This window comes from Chenopodium album, chromosome 1, assembly GCF_948465745.1.
Source record: "Chenopodium album chromosome 1, dcCheAlbu1.1, whole genome shotgun sequence".
NCBI classification, from domain to species: Eukaryota; Viridiplantae; Streptophyta; class Magnoliopsida; order Caryophyllales; family Amaranthaceae; genus Chenopodium; species Chenopodium album.
The window spans coordinates 10,945,231-10,959,887 of record NC_137834.1 but is presented as its reverse complement, the minus strand read 5'-3'; the positions used below and the strand labels follow the sequence as shown (position 1 = coordinate 10,959,887).

Sequence of the window (14,657 nt, the reverse complement as noted above, 5' to 3'; positions counted from 1 at the left end):
GACTCTTGACTCTTTGGACTGCTCCTTGCCCTTTGTCTTTCCATTCTCACCATCTGGTAATGGACAGTCTTTAATGAAGTGATCTTTCGAGCCACACTTGAAGCAAGTTGTGTTTCTGGAACTCGAATATTTCTTGTTCCTATCAAAATTCTTGTAGTTCATCATCATTTTGAACTTTCTAACTAGCATTGTCATTTCCTCTTCATCGGCTTCTGATTCCTCTGAGTCTTGATCCTTAAGAGCAAGACTTTTGTTTTTGGAACTTTCAGAGTTGGAACTCAGATGTAGTTCATGAGTCATCAATGATCCAGCTAGTTGTTCCATGTTGAACTTTGTGAATTCCTTAGCTTCCTACATGGAAGTAACCTTTGACCTCCATCGTTCATCTTGTGGTAGACTTCTCAAGATCTTCCTAGCCTGTTCATCAATAGGAATGTGTCTTCCAAGGGAATTCAGTTCATTAATAATATCATTGAACCTAGTAAAAATTTCCTCTATAGTTTCCTTTGATTGCATTTCAAACCTTTCATATCTAGACATCAACAAATCAATCTTAGAACGTTTTACCTCATTTGTTCCTTCATGAGTTACTTCTAGTAGATCCCAATTCTGTTTAGCAGACTTGCATCCCATGATACGATTATGTTCATGAGGTCCAAGTCCACAGTGCAAATACTTTATTGCTAAAGCATTCAGTTCAAGTTTCTGATAATCTTCTTTATCATAATCAGAAATAGGTTTAGGAACTACCTCTTTCTTTTCATTGGTTATGGTTATTTCAAAATCACCAGCTTCAATAACACGCCAAACCTGGTAATTTTCTGCCTTAATAAAGATCTCCATCATGTTCTTCCAGTAGGTGTAAAACTTACCATTAAACATGGGTGGACGTTGGGTGGAGTACCCTTCTTCAAGTTTCTCCTTGTAATTCATCTCTCCAGGAACTTACTCAGCAAAGTTATTCGCTTATACGAGAGTATCTTGCTCTGATACCAATTGTTAGTTGAGACGATTAATACAAAAGGGGTGGTGAATTGTATAGAGTTCCTAATGACTACTTTTTGCGGATAAATAAACAATGCGTATAGGAACTTAATAAAACACACAGATTTTACGAGGAAACCTTCCAGGGCCCAACTGGAAGTAAAACCTCGACCCTACCTTAGGGATTTCAAACACAGACCATTTCACTATAATAGGGCAAACACCAAGTTACAACCTATTAGACACAGACCTTTATTTCACAAGTTCCTCACTGGACTTGCTACTTGATAGGACCCTATCCTACCCAATCTAAGCCCCACACTTAGATTCACTCGTACTACCAAAGTACTACACGTACTGCCAAAGCACAACTACTCGTACCACCCCAGTACAAAACTCACAGCCTCACCTAGAAGCTTACACAAAACTGTATGTAACTCAAGCTATAAATTCACCCAAATAACCCAACCAATACAAATATAAGACACCTAGTATGATAAGTAAGCAATGCACGAAATCCGAAATTTAGGGTGAGCAAACTAATCTATAGGTTCCAGGTAGTATAAGTTTTCTATAGGGTACATGAAACCAGACCCTATAATTTAAGCCGAAGTATAAAAGTCCTATATTAAAATTATATAAGACTTTACCTACTTCTCTCCCCTTTATTCATTTTAAATCTTACTATTAAAGGTTTAATTAATGGTATTAATATAAGTATTTGTAATTTTGTACGGAGTATTAAATATTCTAGACAAACAAGTAACTATTAAGCTTACTTTGAAAGACAGGGTATCCTGTTTTGGAACCGGAACCTGCAGGTTCCGGTTCCGGTTCCCAATTTTTAGGAATCTGTTGAACAAGTTCCAGTTCCGGGTCCTATTTTTAGGAACATGTTACAACAAGGTCCGGTTTCGGGTCTTGAGATTTTTACAGGGTACCATGCTACGCTCACCCCTAGTCCCATTTAATATTTTTAAAAAGCATGCCACCAAAAAGATTGGCTGCCCAAATCGTTCTGGGATTTTTATGCAAAGTATATTCCACAATATAGACCTACATAAGTACATAGTACACACAGGCTTAAAGAACGCACAGAAACAGTAGAAACTTATTAGTTGGGCTTCCATGGTAAACAGTATAGAAGTAACTATTACCCACTACCATGGTATGGGTAATACTACCCAATACCACAATTTTTTTTTCTTTTTCCTTTTTTTTCCCCTTTCCTCTTCATCTTCTTCCTTCCTTAAACCCTTTTCCCCACCTCCATGGATAGCTCCCATTGCCAGCCAAACCTCCGCCCACTACACCTTCACCTCCGACAACAAGAAGCCCACCCCACCAGCTACTACCTTGGTCGAAATCCAAAAACACGCATTTACCTCCATTAAAAATCACCGGAAACCACTCAAAAAAACATAACCCAAAAATACGAGACACAAACTTATGGCTCTAGCCATTAAAAACGGTGAGTTCTATGCTGGAAATCGCTGAGTTCGGTCGAAATTGACGCTGATAGTTTTCTGTCGGTGCTCAGTTATTATTAATTTCTATAATGTTATTATTGGTTTGTATACTGTTATTCTTGGTTTTTATACTGTTATTCATAATTTATATACTGTTATTGAGAGAAGAGAGACTGCGTTTTTACAACACGGGTAAGTTTTACGTGAAATTACATTTTTGCCCCTGGTATGGGCCCAACGAGCCCAGACCTGGAGTGGTCTATCACTACTCAACAGTAGAGTACTTTATTGAAATGACAAAGCCTTGTGTACAACGGATGTGTATTAATTACTTTGTTAATTACTGTTTTCAATCTAACAAAGGTAGAAATGATGAAATGATAATTTTAATTTATTAAAATACATAATATGATCGAGTTAGAATCTAAAAACATTATACTCCGTACATGACAATTTAGGGTTGTTTACCGGCCCAAGGCCGGAGCGGACTGAAGAATTTAAATTCATTTCTCGACCCTGTTTATTCGATCTTATCCATTTTCCCACATCGGACTGGTTTTGGAGCACCCTATTAATGACCAATAATGAATTTGTTCTTGTACACGGTTGACATTACATTCAAAATCTACTTACGGTTGTTGGATATATGTTCATTTTTGAAAGGAATGGTGTCCTTCGAACAAGTGTATTATTCTGATAGTGGGTTCAGAATTATTAGAAAGCTAATATATTCAGTAAGGTCAAGTGATCAAAATGCCTAGGTGGAGGCCGCTTCCGATCAGTAATATTAATGTATAATTAATATTACAGCTTAATCTTGACTGAACCCTTCGGGTCACACCCAAGCAATTAACAAACCAACTCGACGAATTAATTCGGAAGAAATTAATGAGTCGCCTGAGTATTAAATATTTAAACGTCGGAAATTCGAGTTTAGAGCGTCGAAACCGAGCGTCGGAAGTCGAGTCAAAATAGTAAATGACAAGACGCGCAAATAATAATAAATCGACAATATTCCCAAAATACCCCTAGCATCGGAATGCCCCGAGCATCCGAATGCTAGGGGCATAATATGCTAGCACAGGTGGCGGATAGCATGCGCACCATGCCAAGCCAAGGGTGGCTGGCTGGTGCATGCTAGCAGCAGCAAGCACACCAAGGCAGCAGCTGCTAGCAGCCCGCACTTGGAGTGCGTGGCTTGCTAGCCACAGCAGGAGCCCGCAACTCCAAGTGCGGGGCTGGGCTTCGGTTAGGCCTAAGGCACGGGTAGTAGGGCCGAAACTCATGGGAAGCAAATGGGAAGCAAGTGGGTGAGGGACAAGTAGCACAAGGAGAGTATGGAGTGGGGAACAAGCATAGTCCCCTACTCTCCCAGTGGTCCTCACTTCCCTTTTCATATAATAGTGACACTTGTAGATTTATTATAAGTTTGCTTATTTATTTTAATTTATCTTTAAAATAAATTGTGGAATTTCATCCTCCCACATTGATGGGATAGAAATTCCCACTCTCCCTCTTGCCTATAAATACCCATCTTGGGTTTTTGGGAAGAGTGCTTGAGTAGGAGTTCAATAGAGCAATGCATTAGCAAAAACCCTTAAACTCACATAATATTCGGGTTTTGGTCGGACCTCGCTAACCTCGAGGTAACGGACCTGAAAGTTGGTAGTTGTTTTTGTGGATGGATCTCCGTTGGAGGCTCTCGTATTTTCGGGGCTAAGCTTTTTAAGTAAGAGCCCAATTTGTGGGGCGATGCACGCGCCAAAGGTAAATTTCCTATTTTGCCCTTTTATGTTTATTTATGCATTAGTGATATTATTTATTGCGAGCGAGATCCTTGGCTTGGGTTTTTTCCGCGGTGAGTGGGACTCACCAAACCCTAACAAATTTCTAGGTTCAATTTTTTTCGCACAAATTCTTATATATGGCTGATCACACGGTGTGGTTAGCCATCATAAGGGTTATCTGATTAGTGTTATAGGGGTTACTTTGTTAGTGTTATTGGGTTACTTGGTCAGTGTTACAGGGGTTACTCAGTTAATATTACAGGGGTTATTTACTGAGTCAATGTTATAGGGGTTACTTTGTTCTTTTACAAGTGGTCAGCCACACGCAAGTCGGTGTGGCCAGTCACACACAAGAATGTTATAGGAGTTACTTTATTCTTTTACAAGTGGCTAGCCGCACACAAGATCGACAAACTTTTTTTTTTAAGTCAAAAACAACCAAACAAACAACTAAAAAAATATTTAAATATTGCTAAAATAATAACCAATGACATCATCTCTTCTCCAAATTATACACATGTCAAGTTATGATAGAAATTTTTCTCGCCTAATAAAGCAATTGCTGGCATCATATTCTTGTTTTTTTTTTTTTTACCTTAAATTATTATATTTTAAAAATATATATTATATCATATTTTATTAGATATTATAAATTAAAGTTATTTATAAATATTAATAAAATAACAATTGTTGACATCATCCTTTCTCCAAATTGTACATATGTCAATCTATCGTAGAAAACTTTTTCACCTAAATCAATTGATGGCATTATATTCATCTTATCCATCTTTTTACCTTAAATTATTGGAAAAATTGTCAAAAATAATACAAACTTTGAGCAATCCGCCAAAAACAAGTCAAACTTTTAATTATTTTTGAATAATACAAACTTCGAGGGTTATCCGCTTTAAACAAGTTAAAACCGATTAGTTACCTCATGAATAGGTTATATGGAACACGTGACATTGTATTATTTTTTAAAAACTATTAAACAACTTTATAAGATAAATATAAAAAAAAAAAAAACCCGTTAAATAAGATGTAGGTAAAATAACTTTTTTAAAGCAGATATCCCTTAAAGTTTGTATTATTTAGACATAATTAAAAGTTTGACTTGTTTTTAGCGGATCGCTCAAAGTTTGTATTATTTTTGACAATTTTTCCTATACATATTATATATTATGAGTGACTATTTGACTTTCAAATATAATTACTCCTGGTTGAAAATAAAGTACCCCGTACGATATAATTTGCTTAAATTTTTTATCTTCTTCAAAATTAATTATCTAGATCTAAATAACATTGCATTTAATAATTATATATGTTTCTATAATTTTTCTCATATGAGGTAATTAAGTAATAAGTTAAGAGAAGATATTGTGTGTGGAATGCCGTATGCATAATTACGTGCACTGGAAGCTAACCTTGGTTGATGGATCATTTGTTGGATGATATGTTTTGGTTCTTGGATGATATGTTTCGGTTGTTGGTTGATATTTATTTTTTAATGTTTGATATGTTCCTTTTGTTGGTTGTTATCAGACATCAATTGATTGATATATTTCTTTAGTTGGCTGATATCTTTATTTTAATGGCTAATATGTATATTTTGATGGCTTATATATGCATGTTTCATTTTCTTAGCTAATAAGTTTATTTTGTTGGCTTACATATTGCTTTTGTTTGCCGATTTCATCTTTTTGTTGGCTGATGTGTTTCATTCGTTAGCTAATATGTTCCTTCTATTGGTTGATACACAATCTTTGTTGGCTAATATGTTCCTTTTGTTAGTTGATATGTGTCTTTTGTTGGCTGATATGTTCCTTTTGTTAGTTGAATGTATCTTTAATTTGTTAGCTGATAAATTATTCTTTTTCTTGGCTGATATGATTTTATTAATGTCTGATATGATCTTAATGTTAGCTGATATGTTACTTTTGTTGGCTGATATACATTATATCACATCCGTTATAGAGGATATCGTCAACTTATAGAAGATATCATCCAGACAATAGAATTCATTTTGTAAATTAAAATAATTAAATGTTTTAAAAATTAAAAAGTTTAATTAACAATCGGTGGACTACAAACCTAAGATCCACAAAATAATTAACAACATTTATTTTCACTCTCCTTTCCCGCCTCATCATTTACACATCTAAATTTTGCTATTAGAGCCGTTATCCTGAAGTGATAAGAACTGTGGCCAATTTGACCCTTATTGGTAAAATTCACCCACTAGAAATTACAAAACTTGCAAATTTTATTCCAAACGCTGCCATGAGCATAATTTAACATAATTTGAGCAAAAAAAAAAATGATCAAATGCCCAATGAAGGTTCGGCCAGAAGCATGAGATCCACAAAATAATAAACAATCTTTATTTTCTCGCTCTTCAGCCATGGATGACATCTTCGATCCAAACGAGTTTCTTGTCGTCGACGATACCACTGCCAATAACAATCCTGCCGATGATGACGCCAACGACGGCGATGACGGTGATTTTCTCTACTTGCACGCTCGTCGTCATCGGAGCATTCATTTTTCTCCTCCTTTGAATTAGATTGAATTTGAGTGGATTGAGTTAAATTTGATTGAATAGAGTTGAATTTGATTGAATTGGATTTTGCAAGTGGTGGAAGTAAGGATTCGTGTTACTGCACGAAATATTGGGTGCAGACTACACACCCAATAATTTGTGATAAGATAATCAAAGAAATTTTTAATGTTGTGCATCGCACAAAGCTAATTTAGTACAGTAAGATAATAAACCAACATACCTTTAAAAACAAGTTTATGTGAATTTGAGAACCATAAGGAACACCTAACACATTACACGTTGATTCTGTAACTCTATTCTTTTTTTTTTTTTTAAACATAAAAAACAATTCTTTGTCAAGAAAGTTTTTCTTTTGTTTTTCGTTTCAAATAAAATAATAAATAAAAAAAGTATCAGATCCAAATTGTTTGAAAATGCAATTGTCTAAAAATAACCCTTTGAATGTGACATCAAACTCATTAGAAATTTAGAACAATAATTTCCCAAAAAAATAACACAGAAACAACCCCACAACAAAAATCTCCGAAATCATATGATCCAAGTTGACCCACTTAGAGTACGAGTAATCCACCTCACAACTGAGTCAAAAATGACAAGTCCACCGAGTCAACTCCGAGTCCCACAAATCAAACTCAGTCACGGAGAACGAAGCATCCCAGTCATCGGCTTAGGTACTGCCGTAGATCCTCCGGTATCGGCGGATGAAATGAAGTCAGCTGTTGTGCGGGCCATCGAAGTGGGCTATCGACACTTCGATACGGCCCATAAGTATAAATCGGAGCAGCCCATTGGTGATGCGGTCCAAGAGGCTTTGAGTTTGGGCCTGATCCAATCCAGAGATGAACTCTTTATCACTTCTAAGCTTTGGTGTGGTGATGCTCACCCTAACCTCGTTGTTCCTGGCCTCCTAAAATCCCTCAGGTATAAATTTAATGTCAATGTTGTGTGTCTTTATCACATTGATTTGAAATTTCTGCCGTGTCAGTCAATCTGTTTAAGTTGATGTTAATTAAGTGTCGAGTTCTTGTATGAAATACAGAGGATTTTGTATTTTCGGAATTTTTTTTAATGGTTATATGGAGTACTTCCTCCGTTTTTAAATATTTGCTCCATTTATCATGCACGGAGTTTTGTGAGTAATTGGACTAAATAATAAAATATGGAGGTAGTGAGGTCGTGGGTGTAAGAACAAGAATAAAAAATTATAAAAAGCAAAAATAATAAAAAAAAATGGTGGATAGAAAATATGAAATTAATAAAATATAATTTATATTGGATCAACTATGTGAGAGAAATGAATTACTCCCTCCGTGTTTTTTTTAACTGTTACACTTATCAAATTCAGCCGTGTTTTAATAAGTACTGCCTCCGTTACATATTATTTGCAATGATTAGACATTTTTCCTCTCTACTTTATGTCAAATCAACGGATGTAGTATTACACTTCCTATTTTGGCAAAAAGCTACATTAAAATATAATATCTCTCTCCTCTCATGGTCTCCACCCAAACCCACTACTACTTTTTTTTATTATGGGTCTGTTCATATTTACTGAACTGAGCTGAACTGAACTGAAATGATTGGAGCTGAACTGAACTGAAATGATTGGAGCTGAACTGAACTGAACTGATTGGAACTGAACTGAACTATGCTGAAATGAATATTTTATGAGAGAGGAAAATTAAGAGCTGAACTGAACTGAACTGAAATGATTGGAGCTAACTGAACTGAACTGAACTGATTGGAGCTGAACTGAACTGAACTGAACTGAACTGAAAATAAGTAAATATGAACAGGCCCTATATCTATCCTTACACATTCATTACTTTTCAATAAAATATTAACTCCACTATATTTCTTTTACAATTATTTAATACTCCAATTACCCCACTTATCTCTTATTTTTCTCTTATTTTATTTAAATCAATTAAATTGCCTAAAACTATATGACGGTCAAACTGTAACACTTAAAAAAACACGGAGAGAGTAAATATTGTCATAGCTAGAGCAAATATTTAAAAACTTCATTAGTGGTACTTTTGAAGTACAATTTTAACTCCTACTCCCTCCGTTCCTAAATGTTTTTTACGTTTCCATTTAGGGTGTTCCTTTTTATTCTTTACATTTAGTATCTTTCCTATTTTAGTCATAAATTTTGAACAAATTTACCCTTGTTTTATAATTTTTTTTACTCAAAAGTCCTTACTTTATCATGTGCTATTGTACTTTTTGTACTATTTTAATAGTTTTTCAACACTTATTATTACTTTCTCTCTCCTATCTCCTCTAACTTCTTTCACCCCACATGCTCAACATTGTATTTTTCAATAAAATTGTACTTTTAATCAATGAAATATTTCAATATACCTCAACTTTACACAATTTCTTAATAACCGCGCATAATTCCAAACGTAAAAAACATTAGGGAACGGAGGGAGTGTCAATTTTAATTCTCGATAAAAACATGTTAAGGGGGATTTCTTTTTAATCTGTAATAGCTTTAATTAGACCGGAATATAATTATCTCAGCTGATACTTAAATGTGGGTAGCTTTTGATGACATAAATTTTCTTATAACAATACTTATTCATTAGTACCAACAAGAATTTTTATTTTATTGTTTTCAATATATTTCTTTGTTGGTATAAAATGTACCATTCAAACACAATTTATTAGCAACGGAGTTTATTAAAGTCATATATGAGTATATGACTAAAGCTATTATAACTTTAGAATTTTTAATGTTATGGAGTATCCAAAGTTGATATTTTGAAATTTTACACACTATTTTCCATGTACTTAGTTTATTTACTTTTACGCTTTGTTTGGATAGCAAAGAAGAAGGAATGGAAGGGAGGGAAAAAAGAGGAAGGAAAGGGAAAAGAAAGGGAGGGGGAGGTATGCTCCATTTTCTCTCCAAATCTCCCCAATTTTGGAGGGATTATGCTTATTAAAGAGTGAGGGAAAATAGATCCCTCCCTCTCCTCCCCTTCCTTCCATCAATCCTTTACCCAAGCAAGAGAATTTGTCCTCTTCCCTTCTATTCTCTTCTTTTCCTTCCATTTCTTTCTATCCAAACAAAGTGTTGTGTGTAAAAAATATTACTTCGTGTATAGTCAAACTAGAGTATGTTAATAGTAAGGTGTTGCAAGGATTAACTAATGAAGGCGGTGTTTGGGAGTGGGTGTAGAAATGTAACTTTGTAGATGTGTTCTGTGAAAAACTTCCTTTTAGTATTAAGCAAACCATAATTCAATGTACAATATGGATATCTGTAGAAAAGCAAAGTTATGAAAATTTTGATATTCACTTGTTTGGTTTTTCATTAATGAAATTAGAAATCCATGAAATAGGAAATAATAGTAAAATATACTTAGGAAGTAATGTTTTGTAGATTGGATGTAACTAAAGCAAAATAAAGTGTTGGATAGATGGCAATGTATATCTTCTATCAGGAGCTTGACAATCCTATCATAGGCTAAGCACAAGCTCTGGAATTTGTGTTAGAGGAGAGTCTTACCACATAAAAGCACGACAGGATTCTGTCATAATTGTTTGTAGTAGATGGAGTAGCCAATGTAATCCGTTTATGCTAGTTATCTCCTCAATTCATTATGATAGAGAATGAGTTTAGGTTTTAACTTGCTTAATGATTAGTTTGTCATAGATCTTTGATTGATTGAAAGGGACTATAATGGAAAACAAATCAGACAAAGAAAATTTGAAAGATTTACTCATATTTGGATGTTTATCTTAGCAACAATTCTCTTGTTAACAATCTAACATTGTAAAATTAGAATTTCCTCATGTTCACTTAGTTTCAAACATCAAGATACCGGACTTCCCCAGTGAATATATATGCATACTCCGACCCTCAAGTTTTTGAATAACTAGTTACTATGGTGGTGTTTTTGTAGGAATTTAAAAATGGAGTGGATTGATTTGTATTTGATTCACTGGCCACTAAGCTGTCAACCTGGTAAAAATGATTTTCCAATAAAGGAGGATGATTTCCTTCCCATGGATTTTCAAGGTGTTTGGGCCGCTATGGAAGAGTGCCAGAAGCTTGGCCTTGCTAAATGCATTGGAGTTAGCAATTTTTCCTGTAAGAAGCTCAATGAACTTCTGGCTATGGCTAAAATCCCACCTGCTGTTAATCAAGTAAGGGTTTTTTATTATTATTTTTTTCCCCAATGAAAGCTCTTCATTTATCACTGTTTTAGGTCTGTAATTTCCTTTCCATTTGGACTTAACTCTATTTAGTTTTATTCAATTCAGCTCTACTAAGTTTAATTCACTTTTGCTCCATTTAGTTCAATGTTATTACTATTATCAGTACAGTTTAACTCCATTGAATTCAGTTATGTTATGCTCAGCTCAGCTCAACTCACTTCAGTTCAACTCCACTTATTCCAAAAAAAAAGGGCCAGAATCTGTAGAAGGAGCATTATTAAATTAAGAAGACTTGTTTCTTTCCTTACATTCATCTACAGAGTAGTTGTATTAATAATATGTACCCTTAGGGGACGGGAAATAGTCCATTTCTTGACTTCATTAATCTTTAGTATAGAGAACTTATCTGCAGTATAGTATTGTGCACCTCTTACGGGTTTGGATATACTTCTTAAAAATGGTTCTAGGATTGGGTGTTTTATGCTACAGATAGAACAGGAGGCTACCTTTTCTTTTTTTGGGGTGTTCCTGAGTCTTATGATTTATCTCTGAAAGCTGCGGTAATTTTTTTTGTAAGAATTAGTTAACTTGGACTTTATACAGCAGTCTTAACCTGCTGTTCATTCCGTATAATTAAGAAATATGATTTGAAAGTACGTTTCATGATTATTTTTCTTTTGACGCTTTGGTGCACTGTACAGTCTGCACTTGAAATTTTTCTTGAAGAAGGCAGATTTATTACTGCTTTAATGTCATCAAAGCTTGCAACATAGTAAACGCCTCTAGTTCTCTAGGATCTCTGAGCATATAAACTGTCGTAACTAATACGCTTGTCATGTATAACTGTCCTGAAATCTTAACATATCTAAATAACACCATTTATTTGTCAACTATGCAATTACTATTTACTTCAGGGTCCTAATGCTACTATGCTACAAATTCTTTGTACGTTTCTGTAATCCTATAAGCCATTATGGTGGACTCATAGTTAGTATTGTGATTGATAGCATGTAGTTCAGAGCTTGCCTTTATCTCCTTTGATATGTGCAAAGTCAGGTCATCATCTAACCTCGGGCATTCATGATTTGAAAATTAAAGGTGGAGGTTAGTCCATTTTGGCAACAGAAGAAGCTGATAGACTTGTGCAAGGAAAATGGTATTCTGATAACAGCTTATTCTCCATTAGGAGCCATAGGAACCTTCTACGGCAGCAACAGGATATTGGAATCTGAAGTGCTTCAGGAGATTGCCAAATCTAAAGGAAAGTCTATACCTCAGGTACTTGCCTTTTACACCTTATTTTTAAAGTCTTCACATTCTATACATTGCATGTAATGTGATGTCTGCATATACGTATGTTACTATCATAACTAAATGTAAGTTGTTGCCTTGTCACATGGATATACCAAAAGCTCTCTGTAACTATTTGCCTGGATATTAATTTAATGACTTCTATAGTATTTTAACATTATGAAGTAATGTCCTTTGAATTTCAATCGAAATAAGAAATTCTCAAGTAGATTGAAATTGGAAAATGATGTTTAGGTTTTGTTTAGTAATCAGTGATAAATGGCTCTAATGTTAGTATATTTGAGTCATTATGTAAGAAAATTTCACTGACAATTTGATTGTAATGCAATGGTCTTATGTATTTCCTTCATCAATCATCATTACCATTTAATAATTGATACTAGCTCGAAAAAATATAAAGTGGTGATGGAATTTTATGAAGTGAAGCTCATAGTTGGAGGTTGGAATCGCTTTGCCATAGACATTTGAGTAGATTTTGTTTTTGATAAAAGTGCACACAAACTCTTTATCAATACCATTTATCAAAACAGTCCTAAAGGCTTAAATGGGGTAACCAGAATGCTATATTGTCGCTGTAATACCAGAGATCTTCTAATCTCTGCTGTCATCCTCTCTCTTCATTCCTTATCCCTCAAAAGTGTCACTTTTATCTTTGGGAATTGCAGGTATGCTTGAGATGGGCATATGAGCAGGAAATTACTATAGTTGTTAAGAGTTTCAATAATGAGAGAATGAAAGAAAACCTTAAGATTTTTGACTGGGAATTGACTGAAGAAGACCATGAAAAAATCAGGGGAATCCCTCAGAGTAGAGGGGTCACTGGCTGGCCTTATCTATCAAAGAAAGGGCCTTTTAAGACACTTGAAGAGTTATGGGATGGAGAGCTTTGACTATGACAATGCTTTAAACTTGACGGCTACAAATGTAACGTTGTTGAGGATGTAACCCTCAGGCATTGAAAATGGACTCACTTGAGATTATAAATCTCACATTTGAAATTTTGATCTGAATAAGCCCCTCATATTGAATACAAAACTATCCTATGTAGATCTCCTGACATGCCTTTCTTTCTATGTTTTTGTATTTCTGTCTGTATCTTTTGTTGCAAATGTCTGTTGCCATCTGGGAGGAGTTAGGAGCTGTGTGCAAACAGTTTGGCTTACGGCGAATCAGCAATAAGCCTGCAGTGTCTCCTGCCAACACTTTAAAAGTGAACAATTGATGGTTTCAATCACCGTTAGGTGTCTTGTCAGAAACTTTTCTCTGTGTGATCACCACTGGTTGGTGGCTAAAATCTCAAATATTGTGGAACTGGTTGCATTGTGTTTGCTCGTCTGACATTTCCTCAAGAATGATTCTCTTAGGAATCTGCCTATCGTTATGGAATTTGGGTGCAAAACACAAACTCGAACCGATCGTGAAGTGAACGATATTGCAGATGCAAGCGCCTACTAACAAAGGAGTGGGACTTGAAAAGGATGAAGTTATTTGGTAGCATGGTTCATTGGTTCTGATTCTGTTGGCACTCCAACAATTCATCTCCTGCTAATTCTATTGTGTTTGACTTTGACTAAAAAAAAAAAGAAAAAACAAAAACCTTCAATGGGCTAGACTAAACCTTTTGGGACATAATTTCAGGTTGAGGTGCGGCCCAATCAAGTTTGATCAAAATTCAAGCTTAACAAGACACAAGTACACATCCAATAAGTAAAATACATTCATCAATGCAAAATATATGTTGAAGTCTCAAATATTTGAAATCCAATAATCTTACAATCACAACCCAAACATGAAATGTCTTTACAGCATCAATGCTGAAGATCATATCTCGATTACATTACAGTCTTTTGTAACTTCCTATACATCAAAAATATACCGCGTCAACAAACACACAATGAAATGCGAAATCAATTCAATCACTCAATAAAAGAACAAATAAATAGATTGTACATGTATACAACTATTTGTAAGAGTTTCTGCGGAATTTCTGAACAACCCAAGAAATGCTTCCTGAAGTAGAATCCTTTGCCTTCCTCATCCCCTTAGAAACCGATTCTTTGGTCTTCTCCATTCCATTCGCCGACACCTCCTTCGTCTTGTTAAAGCTTTCGCCGAATTTCTTTGACAATTTCTTCGTCAAACTTTTAGTTTTACTCCCATTGTTGCTGTTTCCCTTCTTATTAAGAGAAGAAGATTGATCTTCGTTATTGTTGTTGAAATCCCATTGATCCGCCCACGAGTTCGAGTATGAACCATGCCCTGCCATATTTTCTTTTCCTGTCTTTAAGGGACTTCAACAAAAATGAAAATGAATTGAATTACGAGAGGTTTTTGATGATGAAGAAAAGCTGTTAAATAACTTGGAAGATGGAT

The 14,657-nt window shown here is 34.9% G+C and overlaps 2 protein-coding genes across 2 annotated transcripts in view; one reads left to right on the top strand and one right to left on the bottom strand.

Moving 5' to 3' along the window:
* Positions 1-14,657, bottom strand: part of LOC145642003 (uncharacterized) — an 87,873-nt gene that overhangs the window by 53,620 nt on the left and 19,596 nt on the right. The gene's annotated exons all lie outside the window — the stretch shown is intronic.
* Positions 7,172-13,508, top strand: LOC145562382 (non-functional NADPH-dependent codeinone reductase 2-like). Its single transcript, XM_081622677.1, has 4 exons — positions 7,172-7,721; positions 10,718-10,961; positions 12,072-12,251; positions 12,950-13,508. Exons 1-4 carry the CDS (start codon positions 7,333-7,335, stop codon positions 13,172-13,174), a joined length of 1,038 nt encoding a protein of 345 aa, XP_081478803.1. The 5' UTR covers positions 7,172-7,332; the 3' UTR covers positions 13,175-13,508.